Consider the following 19818-nt stretch of genomic DNA (forward strand, 5'->3'; position numbering starts at 1 on the left):
TATTAGCTTATTGCTTAGTCTATTGCACATGTAACACCATTAATTTCATGATCAATTATATTACTATATTTTATTCAAGGAATGTTTGTGGTAATGTTTCAGTGCAGAAAAATTGATGCAGTAAGCTTTTATCTTTTATAACTTTCACATGTATCACCGCGATTGATTGCTAATGTTGTAAAAATTTATTTCATGTTTTCTTATTTAATGTTACTAAGTATTCAAAATTAAATTCATAATTTATAAGTCCAACTGTATGTACCTATGTAATTGGTAAATTAAAGTTGTAGGTTGTAAATTATAATCTTGCTTGTTCTAAAATAATTCAAACCTTCTATAAGTATTGAGTTATCTTACAAATGCATAAAACTTTAGTAACCCATAAAAATATAAGAAATCTTGATTCTGATCTGATGCCAACTCGTTGATTAGAAAGATTTTCGCCGGCCGAGCCAAAAAGAAGCGATCGTCGTCCGGAAAAGTACACGAGTCGATCCCGTGTGCCCTATCTCGACTCCGGAAATAAAATCAGCGATAAAAGTAAAATGTGGCACATTTGTGTGAAAATAAAGGGCCCCACGTCGGCTCTTTCAACGAAATATATTTCTTCTCTGAGTGCCGAAAACCTGTGGTAATTGAAGTTTTTTTCTGTTGTGTTTTTCTTCTTGATGGATGAAAATTTTATGTTTTACTCCGCGTTTGTTTCGCAAGAAATATTCTTCTGTCACTATAGTTTTAGACATAAAGTTAGTGAAATACAGTTTTTGTTCAACAAAATAGTAAAGCTTAAATAAGTTTTAGCCACACGTTGCATGTTACAGATTAATTATTCGGGCGACGTTACGTGTAATCCTTGCATAATTGCTTTCGCAACAATCTTTAGAATCGGGCAAAGTCTGTTGCAGCATCTGAAAGCTACGATGTCTTTTATGGAGCAAAGTGCACGACCTCTTACTAACTTGCAGAATTATTTTGTCTAAGTATATAAACACTCAGTTTTGCTCTTCTGAGTTAAGTGCAGCAGTGTATAAAACTGTTGTGAAGAAGTGCAATAATCATTAGGTGAGCGAAATTAATTCAAATCAAGTAGATATAAAATAATGAGATGATAATTGATATTATCACCTGAGAAATATCAACTCTAGGGTACAACATCGTCACCCTTAAGGTTCTCATAATCACCCAACAGAAACAGTTTTTTGAAGTCCAGTCTGTAAGCAGCCTTCTTAAATATGTCATATATGTCTCATTTATAATTGCTGGATTTTGCAGTAACTGATATTGATACTTTTTGTAGAATCGATAATTGCTTGGTAGAAAGTTTCACTCTCACAGAGATTAGCAATAAATCGCATCACCTTGTCAATGGCATTTTTGAATGTTATTGCAAAGTATTATGCAGTTATAATACATTTTTGAAGTTTACATTAACGTTAAATAGGTTTGCAATTATTTTGTTTAATCAATTCTATGATAGTATCTGAACTATGTAAATCAAATCTATGAGATGTGCTGTTGGGAGGCATTTTCGACAAGTAATATTCTTATTGAGCCAAATCATTTTCTTAGCTAACTTACAGTAAATTTTTTCATCATGATAAGCTTATTAATTAAATGTGGAGCATAAATATAAAAACTGACAACGAAACAACAATTTGTCTCGCTTTCCACAACAATTGCCGCATATTTGTCACCGTTTCTAGCAATTTACGGCATTGCATCTACTTAAATAATAGTTGCCAGTATGCGCTCGTATTAATTAGCAATTTAGTAACTCTACTTCATTTTATGCACTTGCAAAAGCAATAATTTTCTTGGAATTCCGGTGATTATAATTTTGCAGGGAGAAAATGAGATGTATAGTAACTCATACGTGTTCATCAAGAAACAAGTGAAATTGTTTAATCTATTTTAGGCTTGATATATGTAAACTTAATTTAAAATTATTGAGAATTAAGGTTACATGTTTAAATTTTGCTGTAAAAGTATTTACATCAATAGCAATCATAAATATTCAAAATAGTTATCAAACCTTTGTATTATACTACAATTGCAAGCGTTGAATTTACTTAGAATTTACTTTAATTAGTAGTACTTTGTATTATTGTTTAACTACAATTGTAAGAGTTGAAATTTCTCTTGACAAGAGTTTTCCACTACTTTCCAAATACTTATCAATCCAATACGTATCAGTCAGACTTTTAATTAACTACTCGATAAACGTATTGTTTTACAAGGCGTTATTTCGTCGTGAAAGTTCTTTGTTATAGATACTGATCAGTTCAAAGACATGTTTGGTGATATCTAATTATACAGTAAACGAGAATGCTATTACTGGCTGCAGCATTGTGAGATACAAGAAGTTTGAGTAAAAAATGACCGAACTAACGGTAGAATAATTATTTCCGTGAACGAGCAAACGTTCGATATGCTGGAGTGCGTAAAGTTTTGTCATACAGTTTCGATAGTTCATGTAACTTATGCGCATAATTTTGAGATTTATATTAAATCGAAGCAAACTATAAAATTGAATATTTTATGCATAAGTGCTACATCGGGTAAACTTTATTAATAATTGTATTTTCAATGCGCAATGTGTTACCGTATTTTTGTTATGCGCCAAGATTTTTTGTGTTCCGATAAGCTAAAATTGTATTTTTTTTTATATATTTTTCAACAGCAATCAGAACCTTCTGTTCTATGAGCTGTTGGGCTGCAACTTCTACTTACTTCGTATTTTTAGATGGTAACCCAATGGTTAATCCATCCATATTTGATGATTTTTGTTATTAGAATTAATCTGATATGGCTGACTTTTTATTTGTGCAGCAATGCCGGGCAAAAGCTATTTTCACTTGGAAACATATTGCTATCTATATTTCCAAGTGAAAATTGTTGTCACTGCTGCCTGACAACATGCTGCTCGAAGTGGGTATCGAACCCGGAACCTCTGATTCAGGTCCCGTCGCTCTTAACCGCTTACCTACGGGCGAGCCCAAAATTGTATATTGTAAGAGAAAATTCATTCATACATATTGTGCAATAAAAAAATCATTTTAATAATGTGGGCAATATATATATATATATATATATATATATATATATATATATTTATATTGATAATATTTGAAATAAATTTTCTGAAATTTTTGAAATTTCTGTCCTAAACTTATGAACCGTTCATTGGAAAGCTCAACTAAACACAACGCTCAACTAGTTAAAATACGAGAAACTAATAAAAATTTCCGGTTCACGTAATAAACTTTCAACTGATACGATTTGAAACTGCTTTGCTCTTTAATGGATATAATCACAAGAATTCCCTGTGGTCATTTTAAAGCACTGCTTTCAGTCCTAAATAAATAAACAACATACGGAACTTGAATTTAAAATCGGTTCACTTTATATCGCAAATACTAATATGGTAAATTACCTGGTTATTGCAAAAGCGTACGGTCTAAATGTAAGTGTTCTATAAAATCAGAGAAATTTGATTTTTTTTTCTGTATTTTATAATATTTCTTCATTCTAACATGCTTATTTCTATGAAGGATACACCATTAATAATTAATTAAATGAAAGCCTCTTTGCTTTTGTAAACAATTTTCATATGAATATATTTATCAGAAACATGAGCTCTCACAAGTTTAATTATTAATTAAATCGTGATTTGAAATTTTGTAATTAATACTTTGCATGAAACTATTTTATAGTATGCACGACCGAAATATAATATTCGAATATGATCTATCAAATTTATCAAAAACTATAACTTCTCACATATGTGAAGTATATGGTACACTTTTAATACTGCATTCCATGCATTGATATTTCATCCAGAAATCTAGCAATTTATCACATGCTTTGTTTTTATTTAAACCAGTATAAATATTAATTCTAGTTAAAGATATAATTAATAAGTAAAATATTTTTAAAAATAGTACAATGTTTCATATATTAAAAAAATCAAGTTCATAATATAATTCTCTTATACAATTTTTACTTCAATATAAATGTCTTGCTAGTGTATAAAATATAATGAGTGAGTTCAAATTGCATCATTTCTTCAATTATTTATATTTTCTACTAATTGCTAGACTTCGATTTGTCCCTAATTACAAATTACGAGATGAGGTGGCTGCTCTATTGCGTAAGGCAAAGTAACAATACATTACCACCGCAGGTCCATTAGCCATTTGAAGATGTTTACCTTCCCGGACAGAATATTCTGAGTCAGAGGCAAACTGTAATGTTTGTGGTATTCAACATTTACTTGTAATACAAGAGCTGGAGAAAAAATTACTTACTTTATAAAATAAATTTTAAATATAATAATATTTTGATTTGAACAGCTGATGATGGCAGACATAGTAAAAGTTTATAAAAGCGCTGAAAGCTATAGATGTTTTGTAGGATTACTGTAAGATAGGAGTTAAAAATTTATTTTGTATTGCAAATTATGTATAAATATTTTGTGGCAAATTATGTATTTGTAATCACATAATCCTTCCTAATTATGTGATTCTCTAATTGTACTAAAACACCAATATCTTTCACCCAATCTGTATTCTCTATTTTTTCTTTTCGCTAATTAACTATTACACATCTCATGTCTACTTCATAGCCGTCTTTTACTGGCTAGCAGAGATTTTTCACCCTGTGCTGTCACAGGGTGAATCGAGCCATATATGCAATTGATTCAAACCAATGGCCGTTACATCCAAACATAACTAACTTAATATTAAATATTATATTTTTTCAAGTTGTAGTGTTTTAATTCAAATCATATAAAACACACCTACAAATAGGAGCATAACAACATTCTAGTTGTTATTTCTAATGTTTGAGGAACGTTTATTAACCTTGTGTTTATGGATCACATTAATAATATTGCCTGCTGACTTTCATGATTCTACAGTTTTTGAAGTAGTAATGCATTTTTATCTCAATTTCCATTTTTCAAATATTTGAAGATTAGTAATTCTTTCACCAGGGCATCTTCTATTTTTATACTGCAACACGGCTACAGTTAATTGTTTCATTGCGCACTCAAGTAATTAAAGTTGGACCGTTTGCGATGAACATTAGCAAAGTCTGTATGCACGAGCACAAGAGTTATTTTGCAAAATAAATAATGAAGCGGAAAGCAATTTGAATTTGAAAAAATAAGATGAAGTTTTTTTATATCAAGTTTAATTTGATAGGTTTAGAAAATTTTACCATCAAAGATTATATTACTTTTTTTAACTATAAGGATTTGAATGTGATATTTATACATGATAAATTATACATTTTAAAACTTTCATAACTCGAATAAAATCAGTTTTGCTCTATAATATTAAATATGTAATTATTTTATGTTACTATCATGTTTCACTTGTTCATCTATGGTTACTACAAAATAAATGCATTCCTTCCAAAATACATTAAACACCTAATTAAATATGAATTATTATTTTAAATATTTCCATTTTACAAAATTATTTTATAAATATTTTACACAAAAATAATAATACCCAAAATATTTGCAATTAGCAATCATATCGCACTCCACTACAAAATAAATACTCCCAATACTACTTCCAATTATGATATTTTAAAGTTTTATAAGCAAAATAAATTTTATTAACGAATAAATTATTTTTATGAATATTCATTAACATGAAAAATTGTTGGGAGTATGTTTATAATGTTTGATAACTTTAAAACCATTCAACCAATTTTTAAATTTGTAATGAGAATTAGTATTGTTTAAAAATAAAATTTAAACTAAAATTTAGCTACAAAAACTATTATATCGTGTAATATTTTATCATAACTGTGGTAAGAACTTCTATATCAATTTCACAAACTGAAAACTAAATTGAAAACAAGAACGGATATGAAACAAGCAGAAATATTTCATCCGTATGACGTACCGATGTTTAATTAAACTTCAGCAATTTTGTCATTTGTCACAAAAGTTACGAAATAAATAGACACAGCAGACTGTTTGTACATCATGAAATTGAAACTGCCTGTGTTTTTCTTCGTATACTCTAATTTTAATTAGATATTGTGATTATTGTCTAATTTACTCTAATTTAATTTAGATATTATAATAGTATTCATAAAAGGTTAAAAGTTTAAGATAAAATCAGTTAAAAGTCATCAGATCAAAAGAATAAAAAAAAAAAATTATCATTTTTTTACGTTAATGTGTATATATATATATATATATATATATATATATATATATAAGCCGAACCGAGGTGATAGTATTGACCTTAACTCTCCTGAAAAAAAAATTGAAAAAAAAAATTTTACGTTGCTTGGAAATTGTGAGCTTTTAAGTCAACCTAGAGCTTTGGTGGAATTATGACCATTTTTTGTTGTCAAATTTTAATAATTTTTATCTTTATTACCGTAACCGTGAACAACTAAAATAAAACAATTAAGATTTATGTTAAACTATCAATTTAAGTTATTTGAAATCGTTCTACTTTGAAAAGCCTTTCAAAAACCAACTGTACTAAAGTGTACTATTAATTTTTATCAAAATTTTACTCATTTAGGATTGTAAAATGATAAAATACTAATCTACCATTGAACACGAAACAAACGTTTAAACTGATTGTATCAAAAATCGAGTTATTTTCAGGTTTTCATTATTTTACTAGAATTTTGCATTAATAAAGTTATCAATTTATTATTTTACAATCCTGATTAAATGAACCAACTTTTGATGCTACTTGACAACACGCTTTAGTACAGTTTTTTTTTTAAAAGGAGGGCCTCTCATAATTGACCGAATTTTATAACAAAATATCCATACACTTCAATATTATATTTTGTCATCTTAATATATGTAATCATGTTTTTATTTATTTTTTTTTTTTTGAAAGAAATCGTGAACGCTCCAAATACGTTCCCAATTGGTTGATACATCAAGATCTCAGAATTAGAACTATAGAAGAAGAAATTAGTCTTTACTGCACCAGATACAAAGCTCGTCTAAGTCGTCATCCAAACGTATTAGCGTTAGATCTGCTCAAGCCTTTACCACCAAAGCGCCTCAAAAAAAGAATCTGCAATGATTTACTGCAAAATATAACTTAACATCTATGAAGGCGCTATCACAGGATAGCGATCCTTCTCACGCCGTCAATTAATATATAACTGTAACAAATGTAGCTGAATGTACTTTGTATAGCTTGCTATGAATAATGAATAAAAAAAAATGTTTTTATTTTTATCAATTGCTTTCAAATTTTAATCATTATGATATAAATTGAAAAACTCTGCACATAATACAAAATCTGATAAATTGATCAAACAAATTCATTAAATTGAAAGACAATTAGTATGTATGTATAATATATGAAGAAAATATATAACAAAAGAGCTGTATTAGTTATAAGTTAGACAACTATGATTGGAACACATATTTAAAAAGTTGAGTTAATTATACATTTTTTATCTTAATTTTAATGTAATTTTCTTATGCTTCTTGTCTTGAACTGCTGATTGAAGACTTACTTTTTGCTCGAAACTAACATAACACATATTTTATAAGTGATAGATATTATGATGATTATTTTATAAATGTATATATAAATAAGCTCGCAAAAAGCGTTATCAAGCATTAACCAAGAAATCAATAAAAAACTATTTTGACAAGCATACGTACGTATATAAACGTCAATAACACAATTGAAAATCAATCAACATCTATTCCGACTTATGCATCTGAGCGCAAAATATCATATTTTACACCTCCGGCAATAAATTCGCTATGTGACATCCATGTCATAAAAGCGCATTGAAATTCTGCACAGTTTCCGTACGCGCGCTGCACCCTGCAGCACCGGCCCGCGCTCGACGGCTGGCGGCGGTCGGCAGAAGCACATTCCGCGGTGGCGCGCCCCGACTTTTCAACCTCTCGTCGAGATCGCGTCCTAAGCGAAACAAAATTCCTAACAGGATAACCGGTAAAGCTCAAAGGAGAGCACCGGTAAAGCTCGCATGCCAGACCTACAGGGAATTTTTAGTATTTCTGACAACTTCAAGCGTTCGCTATCTCTCGTCTGTGATTTATTTTAGTTAAATGAGATATGTAGACGGAATTCGAAAGATGGAATATTGTATGTTATACGCTTTTTTAACGTTGAATAATTGATAGAAGAAATATGTTTTGAAACGGTGTGCTTTATGCCAAAATAATTCTATATGAATGCTTTAGTAGATTATTTAATATGTTAAATGTGTCACTCACATCATACAGTGCGCACAGTTTTATATCATCCGAATCGTTTTTCTCTCGTATTTTGTCTTAGTTAAGTTAGATTACTAACACTATTCCTACCGGGACCGGTCAAATGACCGTTTTTGATTTTTTGATTAGTATTTTTCATATCAAACGTAATTGAATCGTCATCAAACTTTATGACTTTTCCTTATATGTGAGTATGATACGTTTTTCAATGTTAATTTGTTTTTTCAATTTTTATTTTTGGAAAAAAAATTGTATGCTGTCTTACCTACCGCGGCCGGTCATTTGACCGGTAGTACGAAAGACGATGTTCGGATGGGATTTTTTGTAGTAATTGTTAAGAATATTTTAGAACTTACAAGAAAATGTAAATTCAGAAGAATTTAGACTGGTAAAAACTGCCTTCTGCAAATTTATATGCATTTTTTTCGATTCTGTATGCGCGCTGCGCAAATAAGGCAAGGAGTATAAATATTGCATTTCTACGGTATAAAAAGTGAGTTTTCTCAATTTTCTCAATGTCTATGTATAGACAGATTTTTACGAAGGAATCTAAACAATAAATTGATAGGTTTTGTTTTGAATCCAAAGGTTGGTTCAACTACATTGACAGCAATCAAAATTGTTGTAAAAGACTACGTATTACTATCGACAAACATATATTTTCAATAAAGGTAAGGTGTAAATTCATTCAACATATGTTCAATAGTATTTAGGAAAACGTATAAATATTAGTAACCGTTCAATATACGATGTAAATATAATTATGCCCTGCAAATCGCACAAATGGGGTGTAAAATTTTGGTAACCATCCAGTATACGTAGCAAACTGAGATATTCTTTGAAGATTTATAACTGATGAAACCGTATTATCAAAATTGCTAGTACGACATAAAAAATATATAACGTTTTTACCATCCTACATATAGCTAAACTTTTAGTAAAAGAAAACTGATGGTAGGTACAATTGAAGCAATATAACAGCTATAAATACTGGCAGAACGAAAAATCAAAGACTTCAATACTCAAATAATATTTACAATTTTGGAAAATAAGAAAGAAGATTCTAATTTTCACTGACATACACATATGTTGAAAAAATTACACTAATACGGGAGTTATTTCAATTGGTATTAGCGTCGGGACTGGTGTAGATGCCATTCATAAAATAGTCAGAAATCATTTGGTAAAATATGAATTTTTGAGAGAATTCATCAAGGATTTACATTATTTTGGATTTATTCAGAATAAATCCATTGTTGTTACATAAAGAAATTACGAGAAGACAATGTACAAGGCAGGAACTTTCTTTTCCAATTAACTTGCCGTATAGTTCCAACAAGAATTCAGAAAAAAATCAACTAAGTACAAGTACAAAACAGATTCCCTAAAAGAAACTATTCCAGATAATGCTTTAGAAAAATGATAGAGAAAACAAAATCAGCCAAAAACGTAAAAAATGCGTGTGCAGAAAATACACTCTAAGAAAAAAAATCGTGAAAAATTGGATAAAACAGTATAAAATGTAGAATTCGCATTATAAAATAAAAGAAATATATTGTATTTGTATTTATAAACTCTTAAACTAGCATTAATTCTTCATTCAATACTGAAAAATACCGATTTTGCATGACCGGTCATTTGACCGGTCGCGGTAAGAATAGCAAACATGAAATGTCGGTAGGAATAGTGCTAAATACATTTTTTTTAATAATTTTATTTGATCATCTATCTACAGGAGATATAAAATCAATTGCATGACTTAGAATTTAACAAAGAAAGAAAAAGCTAAGATCTGCATCCAGTGATGCAGTTCTTTACAGTATGATATATAGATAAGATTACTAAATACATCACAGCATATACATGTCACATAAAACCAAACTAACTGCTAGTAAGTAAGTACTAATGTTTAACTTACAGGAAAATAACAAAGTGATCTATCTGTACACAATCAACAGTTATTATCAAAATAAATCGAACAAAAAACTTTCTTTTAACTAGGGGCACAACTAGTGTAACCGCCAAAAAAGGTGATTTTTGAGAATTCATATTAAAAAAAATACTTTATCAATCATTTCAACACTTTAAGAATATATTTACACATGTTTTAAGAATACATAGTAAAATTTCTGAAGAAAAAAATTAAATATTTTTTAAGTTATCGTCGATCTTCAACGGCACGAAAAAAAGGCCCTTCACTGCTGCAGTCATTCCGGCCTTTTACCTGGATGAAATTTAAAAAAAAAATCTCATTAAACTAGATATTAATATTGTCTGTAAAATGACCTACGATAAAAAAAATAATCAAAAATTGACAAAATGGCGGCGTTTCAAAAACAAAAGTCGACTTTTACCCAAAATTTTGGTCATTTTTGGACTGCCAAAATTCGATTTTTGATCCTATGAAAAAATCGATAATTCATTCTACGGAGAACTATATATAGAACATGTAAAAAAAATGATCATTTGTTTTTGAGTAATCGCAGCAGCAAATCCCGAAAATGCTGTTTCGAGTAGAACGCATTTAAAGAAAAAATGATCGTTATACTATATACTATATATATATATACTCTTTAAATGGCTGTAACCTAAACTCAAAATCTATTTATTATATCGAATTAAATTCTTGGTATGTTATTAACTTCCCGTAGGGCAAGTTATAGTAATCGCAAAAAAATCGAAAATGAAAATTTTTATATATCTTTACGTTTCAAAGGTTTCTGAACATTTTGGCATACCTTAGAAAAAATGGATGTATGTGTGTGTGTGTGTGTATGTGTGTGTGTATGTGTGTGTGTATGTGTGTGTATGTATGTACGTGTGTGTATGTATGTGCGGATACAAATTTTCGTCGACGATTTCGGGAACACGGATCAACCGATTTGAATAATTCAAAAAACATTCGATTCGTATTGATAAGGAGACGTGCTGATTAGTTTTTGGCAGAGGCAGGTCTAGCCGTTCCGAAGATACGGGGCAAAAAGTGCCGAAAACGGTAACTCAGTTTTTAAGAGAACGGAGCGTCCGATTTGAATAATTCAAAAAACGTTTTACTTGTATTGACAAGATGAAGAATCGATAAAATTTTCATAAAGGTAGGTCTAGCGGTTTCGGAGATATGGAGGCAAAAGTAAAAAAATGAGCCATTTGGCGGTCAAAAATGATCATTAGACATATGCACATCAAATTATCAGATATTTTATAGAGATTTTAACAATAAGTATGAATTTTGTTTACATTCCTATGGGTTCCGTATCAATGTTTACCCGTTAGACAGCGACGCGGCGCTTACGCGCTTTATATTTTGTCTCTATGCAGTTAAAGCAGTACGATTGCTTTGAAAAAAAGTTCAGATCTTCCACAATATGTGAAAATAAAGAAAAATTTTTTTTTCAAAAAAAAAAACAAAAAAAAAATTAAAAAAAAATTTTTTTTTTTAAAAAATTTTTTTTCAAAAAAAAGTAATTTTTTGTCCAAATTATAGTTTCTCAAAAATCTTATTTTTTCAAAGTAATTTTTTTTTTCAAAAATGTTAATCGTTTTTAAAATAATAATAATTTTTGGTACGGGAAGTTCCAGCAATTTGCCTTAAGGCGCGATGCCTTAATTGCCTTAAGACAGAATTCCACTTACAGCTAGTTTTTAAACTTATCGAAATATGGAAAAATTGAAAATTCGATTTTTTGAAAATTTCACACTAGTTGTGCCCCTTAAAAGCAATGCGGTCTACACATCAGGTTATAGTAGGGCGCTAACTCAATGCAATTATATAAACTTCTTCAAACAGACAAACTTCATCCTTCTCCCTTTGGATACTATTTCAAAATCAGTATAGTTTAGTTGTTGTGACGACTGTCACTACCGTACCTTGGCACAACCGTACCCAGTTCCCTATTATTGTGAATGCATGATGTAGGCATATGCGCACCCTAACCCGTGTATAAAACTTGCTCGTATGTAATTGTGTGAGTTTTTCAATTTCTATGCAGAATACTTTAAATTTGAAATATTCACTTATAACCATATTTCATCCGTTTGTGTACACGACGGCGGATGTAACGCCAACTATTCGTGCTCAATAGATTTTGTGCAATTCTGAATTATCGCTTTTTGTGCAACTGGAGCGTGCTATGTTTGCCAATTGCAGATATTTTTAGTATTTATCTATTCTTATTATTACATAGATTTAGCATATTTTTAGTAACGACTTTTTTGCCAAAAGTTAAATAAGTACATGGGTAATTCAAAGTTGATATTGATTTTGAGTTGTTTACGTTTATTTGGTTTTGTATAATATGATGATGTGATTATATTAATTATAATGATAGATGTATACTATATGCTGACGTTTGTGTTAATAAATAATTGTTTATGCACGGATATTGTATTGAAATTAGTTTGCATATGCACTATGAAAACTGCAACAATATTGATCTCACTTATTCAGAATTGTTTTCTAGTTGTTTCATTCAAGTTCGATGTATATATTTATTTATGCATATTTCAAATTTAAATTATTATTAATATTATTGATTTATTTCAGAACATCCTCGACAAGTTCAACCCTGGAGCCAGACAGCTAATTAGTGCTGGTAAAGCATACCTGAAGGCGTTGCATGGTAAGTGTTTTTTTTATTTTATATTACTCATATTACTAATAGCAAATATAACATAAAATAATTAAAAATAAATATCTATATGTCTATAACATCCGCGTTAATTTCCAGTAGTCAGATCTATAGATACCTAAAGTAAGATTTTTTTTATTTATTTCTATGGTTTAGTGTTAGTTAACTCAGTCATTTGTAGAGGCTATAAATTTCTGGGAATTGTTTTACCTATTTTAGGCATTAGTTTGAATACCTTGTAAAAACGTTGATAGATTAAATGCAGGGACTCGATAAATTGCAATTGAACAAAAACTCGTTCTTTGTTCCAATACTTGTTTTATGAAAATTATTACATTACTGAATTTTTCCTTATCTTTGACTGGACCAATTCCGAAGAAATAGCAACATTTCATGTGATCCCAAAAAATATTATGTAACCTAGTAATATACTTGTCATAAAATAATGCTAGTTCGTAATTATACAAAATTATGAGATAATATTTGTCGCTTTCGCTGGATAATTCACCTGTTGTACTAAAACGCGGCACGGAATCCATAAATAATGCAGTACGATTCTACAAATCTCTATTGTTGTAATTACTGCGATAAATTTCTCGGCATAGAGGAGACCGCGGACTATAAATAATGGTGTTAATGTCACTACGATAATGGTCGTGTAATGCTCACTATCAATTGTTGTCGTTTTGACTAGGATATCTATACAGGGACAGATTTGGGAGAGGATTAATCGTTGACAACCTTGCATTCATGATTTTTCCTTTTAACTATACTTTCGAATCGATAAATTCAAATTGTGGGCTTTAAATTTTAAAGAAAAGATAAAGAGCTTGATTTCTTAGGAGTCTTAGAACATATATTTTCCTCAATATATAATTTTTCCACTAGTATGTACTTCAATATTTATCTACTAGGGTTTATGCAAACTTTTAGAAAATTTGTTTTGAAATAGTATTTTTTGGAGTATTTTTAACCAGTTAGGTGCTTGAAAGCAGTTTTTGATTGAAATTATACACTGCTCAATTTTATTGATAATAATTTTTATGCAAATAATTTCAAAACAATTAATTAGTCCTTGCATACATAAACTCTTATATATTCGAACATTGAAGACCGGTGTTTTGCACTAAAAATCATATTATGAATTCCTTAATTTTGTCTTTGAACCGGTTTTTAAGCCGGTTTTGATAAACCCGACAACCCTTAATCTCTATTAATTTTGTAATACGTTATATATGTAATGCTTATAGAATACTGAAATATTATTATAGATATTATTATAGAATATATAATATTATAAATATTATATAGAATTTTTAATATCTGGGTAAACAAGAACAAAATTTCAAAAAATATATTTTGACATATACCTTTATAATTCACTTGAAGTTACTCATTTTTAATTAAATCGTGTATTTATTTATCAATAGTCATATTAATCATACTTTTTCATTACAATTTCATTCTTGAAGTTTATAATTGAAACATTCCCCAGATTTGATACTAAAACACAATTTTGATTATGATTTTAATAAATGCAATGTCACAACTAATCTTGAAATGGAATTGAGATTAATTGCATAAAGTGCCTGCCACAGAGTTTGAAATCAGATAGTAAATCCGATCGCATGTGACACACAATGGAAGATCAGTACGTGATATATTCTTAAGCTTCCAAATGTGTATATTATATATATATATATATATATATATATATATATATACAATTGAATAATAGACTCAACACAGACAGTAATAATAAGCTCAAAAGATAAGGTTGCATTAAATTGCAAGAGGTAGTGCATAAAGAAAATCGTAGGCACCTAGTGTGCAAATATGTAAATGAGTATCTATTACAATGATATGGAGCAAATTTACATATCTAACAAGTTTTAATAATTTTTGCTGGCTAAGAGCATTTCGCAAACCGTACTTAACTTTCAAGTGTATGAAATGTGTTTTTTATTCCTCTGTATAATAATGAAAATCCGTGGATGGAAATTCTACTATACTTTGCATTATGAATTTATGATGTCCATTATGATAATATAGCGTACCGCAGCGCAAATAAACCAGCATAAAATTTGGATACTGCATTCATTGAATTTAGTATCGGTGTTAATTAATTTTATTCAGTCGCTGTAATCATAAATAAATTATGCCCAGAATGATTGTAAAATATATGTTTAATAAATGCACAAATCGTGCTGATTTTTCAGAGATGGATAAATCAAATTTCTATAACCGGTTTCACTTGGACAGAAGGCTTACGTAGAAAAATCATATAATGAAAAAACGTTTCCAGCTTGAAGAGAATTTCAGAAAACTTTACTGGCTGTTGGGTCCGAAGTCCAAACTATCCACCTACAACAAGCTTCTTGAATACAAAGTCATATTAAAACCAATCTGGACTTACGGCCTTTCTCTCTGGGGTAGCGCCAGTCGATCTAATATAAATATCTCACAGAGAGCTCAGAACAAGATCCTCAAAAATACTAGAGGCTCCCATGTATGTACCTGATTGGCTTGTTCATCAGGACTGCAACCATCCAAATGAACTAGCAAAGGACCTACTTTCTGCGAACACTGTCAAGAGACTAAGAAGATTAGATACATTAGACTTAGTGTAGTTATATATTTAGTATAGTGCTTGTAATCATTCTCATATATTTATATTTATTATTTGTTTGCAATTATTGTCACATATTTATATTTATTATACTAACTTGAAATACTACCAATGGGTTGTATTTTAAAATCTTATTTAATAACTAATCACAACAATTACTGAATGCCTTTTCAGGCAGTTGTAGTTTGGCTAAAAATAAAAAATAAATGTAAAACAGAAATTCGGCCCCTAAAAGTTAAAAATTACTCATAACATTTTATAGTAAGATATCTGAAAAGTTTGGTTTGATTTTCTGTGATTTAACTTGGCATGGCAACATGGTTGATAGTCAAACTGAACACCTGAAAATTTTATAGGCCTATGAATAGTAGTTTAATTATAAAAATTAATTGAAGTGTTAATAATTTACACTCATTACAATAATTAAATGAGAACTAAAGGCAGATAAGAGGACACTAAATGTCTATATGAATTAAATTATGTATTAATGTTAGGATATTACATATCATAACATTAAGTTAGAACTGGATATTATCTTTTTCCAAATCGATTCTAAGGAAAAACTTTCAGAGAAAATAGATAAGAATATTTCATATTGTACAAATGTCCCCTATCATAAACGTTTTAACATCGGTTTGCACAGAGAAGAAATGATACTATTAGGGGATGTCAAGCAATATATTGTATGAGATTCCAACGATAGAGCTAACATAGTGAATTATATGACCAATTCTAAAAGCGTAAGAGTATTAAATAGGATCTAGGGATAGGACAAAGTTAATGTCGCAATTGTCTCTCTTTGAACCTGCTCTTTACTATATTTTAGTTTTTATCTCTTTTGTAATAAGGCAAAGTTAATCTTTATTGGGTTATTGGACACAATTTATAGCGAAACTCTAGCAATTACAGTACTTGTATCAGGATTATATGATTTACATCTGTAATCGGAACTGTAGAATATATATCATATGAAAATTTAATAACTATAGGTTTGAATGAAAATCCATATTTATCCAGAATTCATAGCTACCACAATTATACAGAAATGTATTTTTAGTCATTTTTATATATAAATAATATATATTATAGAAGCAAGATCTGAAGCTTCTCATAGGCCTATAATATTTTATGGTGTTCGGTTGTTTAACGTTGTTTCTACAGGCTATGCCATTCTGATTTTTTTGTAACAAAAAACAGTTCATTGAATAGTTCATAAAATACGCTATATAGGAGTCGTTACGTTATAATCTATGAATCCTTTACAAAATTTAAGAAAAAAATTTATAAAAGCATTTTCGTGTCTTATTTCTACTTATTACTCTTAGCTTTGCGGTTCGAAAATAATAAATCATATACTTTACTAAGATTAATCGCAAGTTTTTAATGGAGTTCTCACTAAGATAAATACACCTTTAGCTAAAACATTGTATAATATTTTTCTTCAATAATTTTATAGATATTTTTAAAACGTTACTTTCTAAATATCTTGGTACGAAAATAAGGTTTATTGGTTTTATTGTTTTGATGTGTTTATTTCTTTGCGAAGAATTAGTAATTATTCGCAAAACATATGTCAAACGAAATATTTTTGCAATAATAATAAATGAATATAGGAACTATGAAAAATAAATCAAACTAAATATAAATTATCATAAAATCCTTTACGGTTTGGTGTACTGCTACCACCAGTTTACTTGAGAAAGAGTTGTTATACAATTCGATATTTATTCTAAATTATCATATAACTTCACGAGACATAAAAATCGTATATTTCTGCAGTATCTATAAACACAAATTTTAAAAATGTACTCTGGTCTCTATGATATTTTATATTTTATTACAAAACTTTCGAATATCTGCTACAGAGCAACGTCCATAAGTAATTATTGTTATCGTACCGTGACCGCAGCAACGTTGGCGGAAACAAAAATTTACTGATATTTATTTCTTGAGAAAAAGAAATGAACCTTGATAAGAAATATCGATATCTTTTATGAATATTACATTTGAGAGGAAATTCATGATATTCGCTCCGGTTTCATGGCCCGAGGGGAAGATGCATCACGAATGACATCGACGAAGATATTTGATTCTTGAAATATTGAGTTGACTAGAAAAACGTTATATGATCTTTGAGAACTTAAGGAAATGGAAATATATAAATTACTTTCGAATATATTACACTTTCATCATTATTAGTAGCTATTAATTATTACTTTCAACTAGAAAACGATAATAATATAGACCAAGAAAAAAAAGTGGATGATGCTTATTATTTGTCAAACAATACTATTAGTATACTGTAGTGTTAAAATGTTATTTTCGATTACGATTCCAAAATTTAAATAATAAGGATTAACCACAATAACTGAAAATGGTCACAATTTCACCAAAGCTCTAGGTAGCACTAAAAAGCTCACAATATCCCGCTTATGCTTGATTAGTTCTGGGACACCCTGTTTATATATCATAATCAAAATGTATATGTAGATTAATATATATATTCTATTAATACGTATTGATTAACTTATCAATTTTTAATTTTCATTTATCCAATTTCGATTTTATCAGTCGTTACAAATACACATTAATTAATTTTGAGGCACTAAAAATCTTAACTCTCGTCTAAGTTATTTGTATAAATTCATAGATCAATAACATTTTGATAGGTACAGATAAGAAATACATGAGCCATTGTTAATACGACGAAAATATTATTACTGTTAGCAGTGTTTTCTTCAAATAGGAAGAAGTGTTTATGAATATATATGAGAAGTATTATTTCTTATAAGTGAATGCGAAGAAAATTAATTACATAATAATAATTACCGTCGCATATTATGATTTCTACCACAAAACACGTATACATGTAGAAAGCGTTGAGAGAAATGACATCGAAATTCACCTACAATGCAGTAGGTTGTAAGTCATTATTAGTGCATTATGTATCGAAATATTTTGTTTTGTAGTAGTAATAGAAATAATAACTAATATTAAATAACTTTATTAGATAATAAATATAAATTTTTATTCAAGATTGCTATTTTCTTTCAACCCGATCCGCAACGGTGCACATTTTCCATCCCCGATGTCTATAAATTATTCGTCAGGCCTCCCGTACCAAAGATCTCGCAATAAATCTTTTCATTTGTATCCGATGACTTCCTTTATATTCATTCATTTGAATTCTAATTTTATAAAGTTTTCATAAAAGACGGGCAATGCCCCTAAACTTTTTGTGACCGCTATAAAAAAGCTACGAAAAGCTTTCATTCTCTTGCTTTCATTCTCTAGTCTTGATCGTTTTTTACTCATCTTAAATGCATTGACTACCAGTAAACTAATGTACTTTAATTACATACTTGAGTAGGAACTATAATACCATATTTATTACTTGGGCTATATAGAAAAAAACATTGAGATTGAGGTAACGATATAGGTACCAATTTTTAAAAGGACAGTTTGCAAATAAATTGCTTAGACCTGCTTCTAGTTTCTTTCTTTCGTCTATTTTTAAAAAAGGTTAAAGTAATCTTTTTTTATCATTTATTATTATACAGCAATCAGAACAGTAATTACATTCTATGAGCTGCTTTGTTAATGTATAAAAACTAAAAAGAATAAACGAAATGAAAATAATAAAGATAATAACATAAAAATAGTAATTAATAATAATAATAATATAATATTAACAAATAATAAAATAATATAATAATACTACAAACAACATTAAATTAACTAATATATTTTGATGATTTACAATAAAAAATATAAAAATTGTTTCGTTAAACAATTGCTAGATTAAGATATTATCCCATAATTGAAATAAAATTGAAATGATGTAAAGTCATGTTATAATTTTATTATATTTTAATTGAAATAATTACGAATAACAATACCGGCCCAAAAAAACATCATTATAAACACCCTCAAAATTAACTTTTAATTTATATTTTAAAATTAAATCAACGTTCGAACTAATTACTGCGATAAGACTGACAATGATGCTCAACATCTGACAGGAATTTGATACGTTATTAACCAATTTCTAAATGTCTCAATATTTCTCATTCACGATGCATAATAATATCTAATAATATAATCTATATAATATATATATATATATATATATATAACATAATATTTTACTCGTGTCAGAAATTGTATACGTACTGGAATGAATTTTTGAAATTTAAATATTAATAAAATGATTGCAACTTTGTGCACATTTGCCATATAAAAGCTTATAAATTTCTATAAGTACGTAATTTTTATTTCTAAGCACTATTTAAATTGTTCAGTTTTCC

General features: G+C 28.8%; 1 protein-coding gene across 2 annotated transcripts in view; it reads left to right on the top strand.

Annotated features, from left to right (window-relative positions):
• The window catches only part of LOC113373210, a 254079-nt gene that overhangs the window by 73890 nt on the left and 160371 nt on the right, over positions 1-19818 (top strand). For both annotated transcript variants that reach the window (XM_026613514.1, XM_026613515.1), the window contains exon 3: positions 12798-12873. In XM_026613514.1, the coding sequence (XP_026469299.1) occupies positions 12798-12873 (76 nt within the window). The remainder of the gene's footprint in view (positions 1-12797; positions 12874-19818) is intronic.

The sequence above is a fragment of the Ctenocephalides felis genome, unplaced genomic scaffold (assembly GCF_003426905.1).
Source record: "Ctenocephalides felis isolate EL2017-DRISC unplaced genomic scaffold, ASM342690v1 CF-g0.4_SCAFFOLD_01604, whole genome shotgun sequence".
Classification (NCBI taxonomy): domain Eukaryota; kingdom Metazoa; phylum Arthropoda; class Insecta; order Siphonaptera; family Pulicidae; genus Ctenocephalides; species Ctenocephalides felis.